This window comes from Salvelinus sp. IW2-2015, linkage group LG15 (assembly GCF_002910315.2).
Source record: "Salvelinus sp. IW2-2015 linkage group LG15, ASM291031v2, whole genome shotgun sequence".
NCBI classification, from domain to species: Eukaryota; Metazoa; Chordata; class Actinopteri; order Salmoniformes; family Salmonidae; genus Salvelinus; species Salvelinus sp. IW2-2015.
Genome location: NC_036855.1, coordinates 42495618 through 42509603, shown reverse-complemented (window position 1 = coordinate 42509603; position 13986 = coordinate 42495618). Strand labels below are relative to the sequence as shown.

The 13986-nt window shown below is 42.7% G+C and overlaps 1 protein-coding gene across 1 annotated transcript in view; it reads left to right on the top strand.

Moving 5' to 3' along the window:
• The window catches only part of qsox2 (quiescin Q6 sulfhydryl oxidase 2), a 73535-nt gene that overhangs the window by 28814 nt on the left and 30735 nt on the right, over nt 1–13986 (top strand). The window contains exons 2-3 of the mRNA XM_024002771.2: nt 2303–2403; nt 2492–2540. Of these exons, the coding sequence (XP_023858539.1) occupies nt 2303–2403; nt 2492–2540 (150 nt within the window). The remainder of the gene's footprint in view (nt 1–2302; nt 2404–2491; nt 2541–13986) is intronic.

Genomic DNA, 13986 nt, shown 5'->3' with positions numbered 1-13986 from the left:
CTCTCATTCGGCCCCACTTCACAGTAGAAGCATCAAACAAGGTTCTAAAGACTGTTGACATCTAGTGGAAGCCTTAGGAAGTGCAACATGACCACATATACACTGTGTATTCGATAGGCCAAGAGTTGAAAACCTACAAACCACAGATTTCCCACTTCCTGGTTGGATTTCTCTCAGGTTATCTCCTGCCATATGGGTTATGTTATACTCACAGACATCATTCAAACAGTTTTAAAAACTTCAGAGTGTTTTCTATCCAAATCTACTAATAATATGCATATATTAGCAACTGGGACTGAGTAGCAGGCAGTTTACTCTGGGCACGCTTTTCATCCAAACGTGAAAATGCTGCCCCCTATCCATAACAAGTTAACACAGATGTGAGTGTTGACGAGGACAAGGCTGGAGATCACTCTGTCATGCTGATTGAGTTCAAATAACAGACTGGAAGCTTCAAAAGGAGGGTGGTGCTTGGAATCATTGTTCTTACTCTGTCAACCATGGTTACCTGCAAGGAAACATGTGCTGTCATCATTGCTTTGCACAAAAAGGGAGTCACAGGCAAGGATATTGCTGCCATTAAGATTGCACCTAAATCAACCATTTATCGGATCATCAAGAACTTCAAGGAGAGCAGTTCAATTGTTGTGAAGACGGCTTCAGTGCGCCCAAGAAAGTTCAGCAAGTGCCAGGACCGTCTCTTAAAGCTGATTCAGCTGCAGGATCAGGGCACCACCAGTACAGAGCTTGCTCAGGAATTGCAGCAGGCAGGTGTGAGTGCATCTGCACGCACAGTGAGGCGAAGACTTTTGGAGGATGACCTGGTGTCAAGAAGGGCAGCAAAGAAGCCACTTCTCTCCAGGAAAAACATCAGGGACAGACTGATATTCTGTAAAAGGTACAGGGATTGGATTGCTGAGGTAAAGTCATTTTCTCTGAATCCCCTTTCTGATTGTTTGGGGCATCCGGAAAAAAGCTTGTCCGGAGAAGAAGAGGGGACCATCAGTCCTCGGTCATGCCAACAGTAAAGCATCCTGAGACCATTTGTGTGTGGGGTTGCTTCTCAGCCAAGGGAGTGGGCTCACTCACAATTTCGCCTAAGAACACAGCCATGAATAAAGAATGGTACCAACACATCCTCCGAGAGCAACTTCTCCCAACCATCCAGGAACAGTTTGGTGACGAACAATGCCTTTTTCAGCATGATGGAGCACCTTGCCATAAGGCAAAAGTGATAACTAAGTGGCTCGGGGAACAAAACAAATATTTTGTGTCCATGGCCAGAAAACTCCCCAGACCTTAATTCCATTGAGAACTTGTGGTGTACCCTCAATAACGGTGGACAAACAACCCCCCACAAATTCTGACAAACTCCAAGCATTGATTATGCAAGAATGGGCTGCCATCAGTCAGGATGTGGCCCAGAAGTTAATTGACAGCATGCCAGGGCGGATTGCAGATAAGGGTCAACACTGCAAATATTGACTGCATCAACCTCGTGTAATTGTCAATAAAAGCCTGACACTTATGAAATGCTTGTAATTATACTTCAGTATTCCATAGTAACATCTGACAAAAATATCTAAAGACACTGAAGCAGCTAACTTTGGAAATTAACATTTGTCATTCTCAGAACTTTTGGCCACGACTGTACTTTTTGCCTTTTAGTTTCTCTAAATTCATTAAAGGTTTAATTAGGATTTGTACCACTGCCTTAAGGCATCCGCATGCTTCCCAGACAACAGTTCGGAAGAGTTTGTGCATATATTTGGATATTTTGTGACGTTTTTGTTAATTCTTTACTTTGAGTTTCCCCGGCTGTTCGGGCAAACATGTTTTTTTCCCTAGAGGCAAACCGAATTTCGGATCCGAAGTCTACGCCCCTTCGTCGGTGATATGTCAACTGTAGGGATTCTTCAATAAAGTCTTTGTTGTATTCCAATGAGAGACGACTCATTTTCATGTACATTCTTTTCATTGACAAATACTGCACCAAACAGATTTTACATCTTAGATTTAAAATTGCACGACTGCAAAAACGTTAAAAAAAATTGATATTTCTTGAGTTACTTTAGATTAATTCGGACTATTTTTGACGAAGTGTATACTGGACATGGCATCTCAAAATGGACAAACAGTACTATTGCCGCTTTTTTCTCGTTTTTCAAGTGAGGTCTTTTAAGGGAGTATGCGTGCACACTCGTTAGGCTAAGCCACAGCCGAACTGAAGCTTGCTGATGCCTTTACTTTGCCTTTGTCCCTGTAACAACAACTGACATCAATTTTCTCTCTCTTTTTACAGACTGGGAGCATGCCATACGGATTGGCGTCCTGGACTGTGCTCATGAGAATAACTTTGACATCTGCAAGGAGTTTGGCATTCACTTCTACCCCACCTTCAGAGTATGTGCCAGCCAAGATTTGAATCATGTAGGCTACTAATAAGCCACTATTGTTTTACAGTTCTGCCACTTGTTCTTTTCTCCCTCAGTACTTTAAAGCACGTGGCCCCACATTTGATGTTGGAAAAACATACAGAGGTAAGAGTTTGGTACTTGTAGATGCATTTGGGGATTGTTTTTCGAACAAAATAAGTAGTTTTGATTTGGATGAACTTAAATGTTCACTATTGTTTGTCTGACAAGGCTTTGCAGTTTGTAAATTTTGTTCCATACTGCCAAATGTAGACAGACCCGTACCACCGCTGCATTCTAGAATAATATGTCCATCTCAAGACAGTTGTTTTCGTATTCGACATTCTCCTCAAGTTGTTTCCATAAAGACCTACTCTTCGGGCTGGGATTTATGCCCTAGGAGTTACCCTCTGCAGGTACCAGGCTGCTCAGGCTTACCTTCCGGGACTTACAATAAAGCTGTGACCGGTCAGAATACAACGGGACTACTGAATAAGTTCAGGCTTTCTAGGTCCGTATACTATAAATCTTCCCAAGATTTATGAATGAGTGGTAACAGGTGTAGGATCTGTGTCAACCTTGTTTTTGGTACCGGCTCTTGTTTCACTGATTCGCAATCTCTAGTTTGACTGTAAATTGCTTTGAACCCTGCTTGCAGCGCCAACTGTTTGTTTATTTAGAACTAGAGTAAAAAACTCACGGATGCTTAATAAAGCTCAAACCAAGTTTATTCACCCACTGAGTGCACAAGACAAAGAACATATTCACATAAGTCCTGGTATTTAACCCTTTCTCCTATGCTGAGTCTCCTCCTACACATCTGAAAAGCCAATACATCTGTTGCTAGACAGAACCTGAGTGATATATGTTCTTCCTCACTTCATCTGACCTGACCTCTGCCCAAATTCCTTACTCCTCCCTATAAGATCCCTGATGTCTAACAATAACATATTCTGACAGAATGTAAATGTTCTACATTCCCCTCTCTCCCTCAGTGACATGAATGAGAATATTTCATATTTTAAAGTTAATAAGTCTGAACCCATCAGCGCAAACCAGATGGGATGGTGTATCGCTGCAGAATGCTGTGGTAGTCATGCTGGTTAAGTGTACCTTGAATTCTAAATAAATCACAGACAGTGTCACCAGCAAAGCACCATCACACCTCTACCATGCTTCACGGTGGGAACCACACACGCAGAGGTCATCCGTTCACCTACTCTGCATCTCATAAAGACATGGCGGTTGGAATCTAAAATTTGGACTCATTAGACCAAATTACAGATTTCCACCGGTCTAATGTCCGTTGCTCGTGTTTCTTGGCCCAAGCAAGTCTCTTATTCTTATTGGTGTCCTTTAGTAGTGGTTTCTTTGCAGCAATTCGACCATGAAGGCCTGCTTCACGTAGTCTCCTCTGAACAATTGATGTTGTGTCTGTTACTTGAACTCGGTGAATTTATGTCGCCTGCAATTTCTGAGGCTGGTAACTTTAATAAACGTATCCTCTACAGCAGAGTTAACTTATGGCTGGGATCCCATTAACGGGATCGATAATGACAACAGCCAGTGAAACTGCAGGGCGCCAAATTCAAAACAACAGAAATCTCATAATTAAAATTCCTCGGACATACAAGTATTTTACACCATTTTAAAGATAAACTTGTTGTTAATCCCACCACAGTGTCCGATTTCAAAAGGCTTCACAACGATAGCACAACATATCATTGTTAGGTCGGCACCTATTCACAGAAAAACACAGCCATTTTTCCAGCCAAAGAGAGGAGTCACAAAAGCAGAAATAGAGAAAATTAATCACTAACCTTTGATATTCTTCATCAGATGACACTCATAGGACTTCATGTTACACAATACATGTATGTTTTGTTCGATAAAGTTCATATTTATATCCAAAAATCTTAGTTTACATTGACGTGTTATGTTCAGTAATGTTTTGCCTCCAAAACATCCTGTGATTTTGCAGAGAGCCACATCAATTTACAGAAATACTCATAATAAACATTGATAAAAGATACAAGTATTATACATGGAACTTTAGATAAACCTCTCCTTAATGCAACCGCTGTGTCCGATTTCAAAAAAACTTTACGGAAAAAGCACACCATGCAATAATCTGAGTACAGCACTCAGAGACCAAACAAGCCATAAAGATATCCGCCATGTTGTGGAGTCATCAGATGTTAGAATAGCATTATAAATATTCACTTACCTTTGATGATCTTCATCAGAATGCACTCCCAGGAATCCCAGTTCCACAAATGTTTGATTTGTTCCATAAAGTCCATCATTTATGTCCAAATACCGCCTTTTTGTTCGCGCGTTCAGTACACAATCCAAACTCACGACGCGCGGGCAAGTCCATGCGAAAGTTCAGACAAAATTCCATTACAGTTCGTAGAAACATGTCAAACGCAGTATAGAATCAGTCTTTAGGATGTTTTTAAAATAAATCTTCAATAATGTTCCAACCGGAAAATTCCTTTGTCTGTAGAAATGCGATGGAACGCAGGTCTAACTCTCTCACGTGAACACGTGTGGTCAGCTCATGGCACTCGGCCAGACCACTGACTCAAAGAGCCCTCATTCCCCCCTCCTTCACAGAAGCATCAAACATGGTTCTAAAGACTGTTGACATCTAGTGGAAGCCTTAGGAAGTGCAATATGACAAATATCCCACTGTATATTTGATAGGGAATGAGTTGAAAAATGACAAACCTCAGATTTCCCAATTCCTGGTTGGATTTTTTCTCAGGTTTTTGCCTGCCATATGAGTTCTGTTATACTCACAGACATCATTCAAACAGTTTTAGAAACGTCAGCGTTTTCTATCCAAATCTACTAATAATATGCATATCTTAGCTTCTGGGCCTGAGTAGCAGGCAGTTTCCTCTGGGCACCTTATTCATCCAAGCTACTCAATACTGCCCCCAGCCATAAGAAGTTAACTCTGGGACTTCCATTCCTGTGGCGGTCCAGATGAGAGCCAGTTTCTTCATAGCACTTGATGGTTTTTGCAACTGCACTTGAAGAAACTTTCAAAGTTCTTGAAATTTCCCGGATTGACTGATCTTCATGTCTTAAAGTAATGATGGGCTGTCATTTCTCTTTGCTTATTTGAGCTGTTTTTGCCATAATATAGACTTGGTATTTTACCAAATAGGGCTATCTTCTGTATACCACCCCTACCTTGTTACACCCCAACTGATTGACTCAAAAGCATTATGAAGGAAAGACATCCACAAATTAGCTTTTTAAGAAGGCACACCTGTTAATTGAATTGCATTCCAGGTGACTACCTCATGAAGCTGGTTGAGAGAATGCCAAGAGTGTGCAAAGCTGTCATCAAGGCAAAGGGTGGCTACTTTGAAGAATCTCAAATCTAAAAAATATTTTGAATTGTTAAAGCCTTTTCCTACTTGATTCCTTATGTTTTATTTCAAGGGGTTGATGTCTTCACTGTTACTCTACATTGTAGAAAATAGTAAAAATAAAGAAAAACCCTTGAATGCGTAGGTGTGTCCAAACCTTTGACTGCTACTGTACATAAAGAAAAATATTCTCACTTGTGACTCTCATAAAGGCAGCGTGTCTTTCGCGCAGTACTTCTCATTTCCCACTCTGGGATAATGTGATGGGCTTTCACTGTTAAAGTAACTCTCTGTAGCCCTGGAGGTCCATCCATCTGTAGTTAGCGCAACACAGGGTGCATTGGCCAATTTAATTGTCAACTTCAGCTTTAGCTTGCTTATATAAACAACCTGTTTGCTGAAATGGGTGCAAGAGGGCGACGTTTGTAACGTGGCTCGAGCACTTTCGCGAGGTGCTGAAATCCCCTTTTTTTTCTCCACCGAGAATCGGCGCATAAACTTTTATTTTTATTTCACCTTTATTTAGCCAGGTAGGCTAGTTGAGAACAAGTTCTCATTTGCAACTGCGACCTGGCCAAGATAAAGCATAGCAATTCGACACATACAACAACACAGAGTTACACATGGAATAAATAAGACATACAGTCAATAATACAGTAGAAAAAAAGAAAACGAAAGTCTATATACAGTGAGTGCAAATGAGGTAAAATAAGGGAGTTAAGGCAATTAATAGGCCATGGTGGCGAAGTATTTACAATATAGCAATTAAACACTGGAATGGTAGATGTGCAGAAGATGAATGTGCAAGTAGAGATACTGGGGTGCAAAGGAGCAAGACATAAATAAATACAGTATGGGGATGAGGTAGATGGATGGGCTGTTTACAGATAGGCTATGTACAGGTGCAGTAAGCTGCTCAAAGCTAGTGAGGGAGATGTGAGTCTCCAGCTTCAGTGATTTTTGCAGTAGAGAACTGGAAGCAAAGGCGAGCAAAGGAGGAATGGAGCGCGTGCTATGAGTGGGTGCTGCTATGGTGACCAGTGAGCTGAGATAAGGCTGGGCTTTACCTAGCAGAGACTTGTAGATAACCTGTAGCCAGTGGGTTTGGCGACCAGTATGAAGCGAGGGCCAACCAACGAGAGCGTACAGGTCGCAGTGGTGGGTAGTGTATTGGGCTTTGTTGACAAAACGGATGGCACTGTGATAGACTACATCCAGTTTGCTGAGTAGAGTGTTGGTAGTTATTTTATAGATGACATCGCCGAAGTCAAGGATCGTGAGGATGGTCAGTTTTACGAGGGTATGTTTGGCAGCATGAGTGAAGGATGCTTTGTTGCGATATAGGAAGCCGATTCTAGATTTAATTTTGGATTGGAGATACTTAATGTGAGTCTGGAAGGAGAGTTTACAGTCTAACCAGATACCTAGGTAGTTGTCCACGCATTCTAAGTCCGAGCCGTCCAGAGTAGTGATGCTGGTGGGATTCAAAATGGTCGGTAATCTGTTTGTTAACTTGGCTTTTGAAGACCTTAGAAAGACAGGGTAAGATAGATTTAGGTATGTAGCAGTTTGGGTCTAGAGTGTCACCCCCTTTTAAGATGCGGATAACCGCAGCAGCTTTCCAATCTTTGGGAATCTCAGACGATACGAGAGGTTGAACAGGCTAGTAATAGGGGTTGCAACAATTTCGGGCAGATCATTTTAGAAAGAGAGGGTCTAGATTGTCTAGCCCGGCTGATTTGTAGGGGTCCAGATTTTGCAGCTCTTTCAGAACATCAGCTATCTGGATTTGGGTGAAGGAGAAATGGTGGGGGCTCTGGCGGGTTGCTGTGGAGGGTGCCGGGCAGTTGACCCGGGGTAGGGGTAGCCAGGTGGAAAGCGTAGCCAGCCGTAGAGAAATGCTTATTGAAATTTTCAATTATCGCGGATTTATCGGTGGTGACAGTGTTTCCTAGCCTCAGAGCAGTGGGCAGCTGGGAGGAGGTGCTCTTATTTTCCATGGACTTTACAGTGTCCCAGAACTTTTTTGAGTTAGAGCTACAGGATGCAAAAAAAAAGCTGGCCTTAGCTTTCCTAACTGCCTGTGTAAATTTGTTCCTAACTTCCTTGAAAAGTTGCATATCACGGGGGCTATTCGATGCTAATGCAGAACGCCACAGGATGTTTTTGTGCTGGTCAAGGGCAGACAGATCTGGAGTTAACCAAGGACTATATCTATTCCTAGTTCTACATTTTGAACGGGGCATGCTTATTTAAGATGGTGAGGAAGGCACTTTTAAAGAATAACCAGGCATCTTCTACTGATGGGATGAGGTCAATGTCAATCCAGGATACCCCGGCCAGGTCGATTAGAAAGGCCTGCTCGCAGAAGTGTTTCAGGGAGCGTTTGAAAGTGATGAGGGGTGGTTGTTTGACTGTGGACCCATAACGGAAACAGGCAATGAGGCAGTGATCGCTGAGATCCTGGTTGAAAACAGCAGAGGTGTATTTAGAGGGCAAGTTGGTTAGGATGAYATCTATGAGGGTGCCCGTGTTTACGGCTTTGGGGTGGTACCTGGTAGGTTCATTGATAAGTTGTGTGAGATTGAGGGCATCAAGCATAGATTGTAGGATGGCCGGGGTGTTAAGCATGTCCCAGTTTAGGTCACCTAGTAGCACGAGCTCAGAAGATAGATGGGGGGGCAATCAGTTCACATATGGTGTCGAGAGCACAGCTGGGGGCAGAGGGTGGTCTATAGCAAGCAGCAACAATGAGAGACTTGTTTCTGGAAAGGTGAATTTTTTGAAGTAGAAGCTCGAATTGTTTGGGTACAGACCTGGATAGTAAGACAGAACTCTGCAGGCTATCTTTGCAGTTTTTGGTGGTTTTCCTAAGCCAGGATTCAGACACCGCTAAAACATCCAGGTTGGCAGAGTGTGTTAAAACAGTGAGTAAAACAAACTTAGGGAGTAGGCTTCTAATGTTGACATGCATGAAACCAAGGCTTTTACGGTTACAGAAGTCAACAAATGAGAGCACCTGGGGAGTGGGAGTGGAGCTAGGCACTGCAGGTCCTGGATTAACCTCTACATCACCAGAGGAACAGGGGAGAAGTAGGATAAGGGTACGGCTAAAGGCTATACGAACTGGCCGCCTAGCAGGTTCGGAACAGAGAGTAAAAGDAGCAGGTTTCTGGGAACGATAGCATAGATTCAAGGCATAGTGTACAGACAAAGGTAAGGTAGGATGTGAGTACATTGGAGGTAAACCTAGGCATTGAGTAATGATGAGAGAGATATAGTCTAGAGACGTTTAAACCAGGTGATGTCATCGCATATGTAGGAGGTGGAACAACATGGTTGGTTAAGGCATATTGAGCAGGGCTAGAGGCTCTACAGTAAAATAAGACAGTAATCACTAACCAGGACAGTAATGGACGAGGCATATTGATATTAGAGAGAGGCATGCGTAGCCAAGTGAGCCAGTTGGGTTGGCTGGGGACACGGCGATTCAGACAGTTAGCAGGCCGGTGCTAACAAGCTAGCAGTTTGTAGGCCGGGGCTAACATGCTAGCAGTTAGCAGATGGGGGCTAGCAAGCTAGCAGTTAGCAGACCAGGGGCTAGCAAGCTAGCAGTTAGCAGACCAGGGCTAGCAAGTTAGCAGAAGGGCCTTTGGGGGAAGTCGCGATGGAGGTAAGTCTGTTTTTGCCTCTTCGTGCGGTGACGTCGATAGACCAGTCGTGGATTAGTAGGGTTCCAAGTAGCTCTAGGCTAGCAGAATGGGCCTTCAGCGGACGTCGCGCCTGAGGGGCCTGTTGGAATCCTCCGGCAGATTATGTCGGTATTCCAGTCGTAGAGGATCGGGGGGGTTCCGTGCCCCGTACCGGCAGTAGAAGGGGTCTGGATATTGTAGCCCAGGAGAGGGCTTCGGTGGTAGCCCAGGAGCCCTAGCCAGGCTAGCTTCAGGCTAATTGGTGCTTGCTCTGGGATGGAGACGCTAGCCAGGAGTAGTCACCCGGGATTGCGGTTAGCTAGTTGCAAAAATCCAGATGAAAATGTTCAGAGTTTGCACTAGGATTCCGGGGATATGGAGAGAGAAAAAAATAGGTCAGTTATGCTCTGGTTTGAGTCACGTTGTACGAAACTGGTGAGAGCTTTCCGAGCTAGTTAGCTGATGGTTAGCTGATGACCGCTAGCAATGGTTTCCTGACTGATAGCTGGTAGGTAGTTAGCTGGCTAGCTTCAGTTGAGGGATTCCAGATCCGAAGTAAATAGAAATACTTTAGAAAAAAAATAGATACACATTGGCTGAGGCGGGTTGCAGGAGAGTATTTAGAAGTTGAGGTTTAGGAAAATATTTTTTTAACATATGCGAAGAAAAATATATAAAAAAGATGTATACAAGGGACAGGACAAAGGCAAAGACGTCTGACTGCTACGCCATCTTGGATCTTGAAGATCCATACTTATTGCTCCTCTAAATTATTTGGCCCGGTCAAAGTCTGCTGCAAAGGGCTGCTTGAATGCAGAGGGGAGACAAAGTTGTTTGGTAGGAATACTGGGGTGGTCTTGGTATAAATGTGTCAACATGTTTTAGATGTTGGCAGCTGCATAGGCTATTCTCTCTCTGTTTGTCACTGTTGTAATCCACTGGGAAGCCAAAATGTTCCCAAACTGGAGATTTAGACGATGGAGAATCCTCCTGGTTTATTGACCTCAGCACTCGCCATCGTACAGAAATAGTTCCTTGCTGCACCTCGGAAAATGTGCCAATTAAGGTATACATTTTTATTACAACATGCGCGTAGGCTCTAGTTTTAACAGAATAGCATGACATGTTTTTTTTTTAAGCTGATATTTACTCAAGAAGCCTATAGGCCTCGTGGTTTTATTTTTATTWAATTTTTTATTTATTCATTCGTGTTCACAGTGTGGACCGAATCGATGTCCCCGTACCGAACGGTTCGGKACGAGTACATGTACCATTTTACTAATAATAATTTTATTTTTGGGTGAAATTAATAGCTGACTGAGGACAGGAAGGCTGGGCATTCGTGCGGTTGAGTCCGTTTCGGCCGTAACATGGACTCTTAACATGAAGCTTTTGTACTCCTTGCTGAAACAAGCAAATGTGTGTTTCTGTCGCCTAGGCAATGCCCACCACAATGCAGCAGCAGCACACATGGAAGTAGAATAAATAGAATAGGCTTGGAACCTCTAACCCTGGCAATTTGACTGGAAAACTCAGGTTCTGACTAAAGGGACTGCAGCTACAACCGGAAGTGACATAGCAGAATTTACACAGCAAGTTAGGAGACTTGGATTAAGAAAAGGGTTAAGGTTAGCTAAAATGCTCTCCTAACCTGCTACGAAAAGTAACTTTCGGTCATAGCTGTTTTCGCTCTAGTCACAACCCTAAACTCATGGGTACACTTGCAATGCCTGCCTGGTATTGTGATGCGATCATTTTCATGGTAATATAGCATTTTTATTCAAATTTTGTTAACTGATGTGGCTCATGCAATACAATGTGTTTTTTTGTAATGTTCGGTTTCCATTATGCCATTGTTTCAATTGCAGCATATGCAGAGGAGATAAGAAAATGTGCAGCTTCATTTTTTTGTGTGTATATACAGTGGGGAGAACAAGTATTTGATACACTGCCGATTTTGCAAGTTTTCCTACTTACAAAGCATGTAGAGGTCTGTAATTTTTATCATAGGTACACTTCAACTGTGAGAGACGGAATCTAAAACAAAAATCCAGAAAATCACATTGTATGATTTTTAAGTAATTAATTTGCATTTTATTGCATGACATAAGTATTTGATCACCTACCAACCAGTAAGAATTCCGGCTCTCACAGACCTGTTAGTTTTTCTTTAAGAAGCCCTCCTGTTCTTCACTCATTACCTGTATTAACTGCACCTGTTTGAACTCGTTACCTGTATAAAAGACACCTGTCCACACACTCAATCAAACAGACTCCAACCTCTCCACAATGGCCAAGACCAGAGAGCTGTGTAAGGACATCAGGGATACAATTGTAGACCTGCACAAGGCTGGGATGGGCTACAGGACAATAGGCAAGCAGCTTGGTGAGAAGGCAACAACTGTTGGCGCAATTATTAGAAAATGGAAGAAGTTCAAGATGACGGTCAATCACCCTCGGTCTGGGGCTCCATGCAAGATCTCACCTCGTGGGGCATCAATGATCACGAGGAAGGTGAGGGATCAGCCCAGAACTACACGGCAGGACCTGGTCAATGACCTGAAGAGAGCTGGGACCACAGTCTCAAAGAAAACCATTAGTAACACACCTGTCTCTTATACACATCTAGATGTGTATAAGAGACAGGGTGAGGGATCAGCCCAGAACTACACGGCAGGACCTGGTCAATGACCTGAAGAGAGCTGGGACCACAGTCTCAAAGAAAACCATTAGTAACACACCATGCCGTCATGGATTAAAATCCTGCAGGGCACGCAAGATCCCCCTGCTCAAGCCAGCGCATGTCCAGGCCCGTCTGAAGTTTGCCAATGACCATCTGGATGATCCAGAGGAGGAATGGGAGAAGGTCATGTGGTCTGATGAGACAAAAATAGAGCTTTTTGGTCTAAACTCCACTCGCCGTGTTTGGAGGAAGAAGGAGGATGAGTACAACCCCAAGAACACCATCCCAACCGTGAAGCATGGAGGTGGAAACATCATTCTTTGGGGATGCTTTTCTGCAAAGGGGACAGGACGACTGCACCGTATTGAGGCTGTCTCTTATACACATCTAGATGTGTATAAGAGACAGGACAAAAATAGAGCTTTTTGGTCTAAACTCCACTCGCCGTGTTTGGAGGAAGAAGGAGGATGAGTACAACCCCAAGAACACCATCCCAACCGTGAAGCATGGAGGTGGAAACATCATTCTTTGGGGATGCTTTTCTGCAAAGGGGACAGGACGACTGCACCGTATTGAGGGGCTGTCTCTTATACACATCTAGATGTGTATAAGAGACAGGTATCAAATACTTATGTCATGCAATAAAATGCAAATTATTTACTTAAAAATCATACAATGTGATTTTCTGGATTTTTGTTTTAGATTCCGTCTCTCACAGTTGAAGTGTACCTATGATAAAAATTACAGACCTCTACATGCTTTGTAAGTAGGAAAACCTGCAAAATCGGCAGTGTATCAAACTTGTTCTCCCCACTGTATATATATTTAATGAACAAAAAAGTTTTCCCCACAAAAAGGCTTTATTACAGACAGAAATAGTCCTCAGCGGAATTTTGTGTGCATATGGAACATTCCTGGGATCTTTTATTTAATTTCATTAAACATAGGACCAACACTTTACATGTTGGATTCATCTGAACAGAACAGTCAATGTTATGGAATGAGCAGGTAGGTGTTCGTAATGTTTTGTACACTCAATATATATATATCGTGAAACTAGAATTAAACGCTCAGTCTCAAATAGCCGCCTGTCTCTCTTAATAGCCGGGCAATGGCACACATTTCAGCAAATAAACACCCGTTTCAAGTAAGTGTCGCGTCTAAATTAAATGTTTACGAGGTTACCATGAATTGTTACAAGATTTGTTTGATTTGTTACATTAAATAATTCCATAATCTCGAAGAAATTACGGCAATCATCTGTTTTTATGCCCAGTAAGAAACTGCTAGCCATTAGCTGTTGACAGCTGAGTACTGCTAGCTAACTGGCAAGCACAAAAACAGTCGTCAACTTCGGGAGTACAGACCCCCAGAAATCGTCTTGTCGATTTCTAGTGGTGAAAACAAAAAAGAAATGCACAGTCAGAGGAGAATAATTATTGTGAATAATTAAGGATTATTACGTTTTTAAATAGAGGCATATTAAGACAAACTAAATGTGACACAGTATGTAAATGATAACACATGGGCAGGAAATATTTTTTTAACTTAAAATGCTTGAAGTGAATGTGGAATTATTGGTAGAAATTGTAAGATAAATTGGCACTCCAAATGGGAAAGGTTGCCGACCGCTGGTGTAGCCTACCACCGGCAACTTCAGGAGCATAATGGCAGATTCTGCAAAAGCAAGCAGCAGTGGGAGGTGGTTCGGGAGTTTTTTTTCTTCTTCTGGTTAGGTTATCTTGATCTATCGCTCCTGCTTGAGTCATTTGTATGTCTTTATTTAATCCAACAATGTGCTTAAAACATCA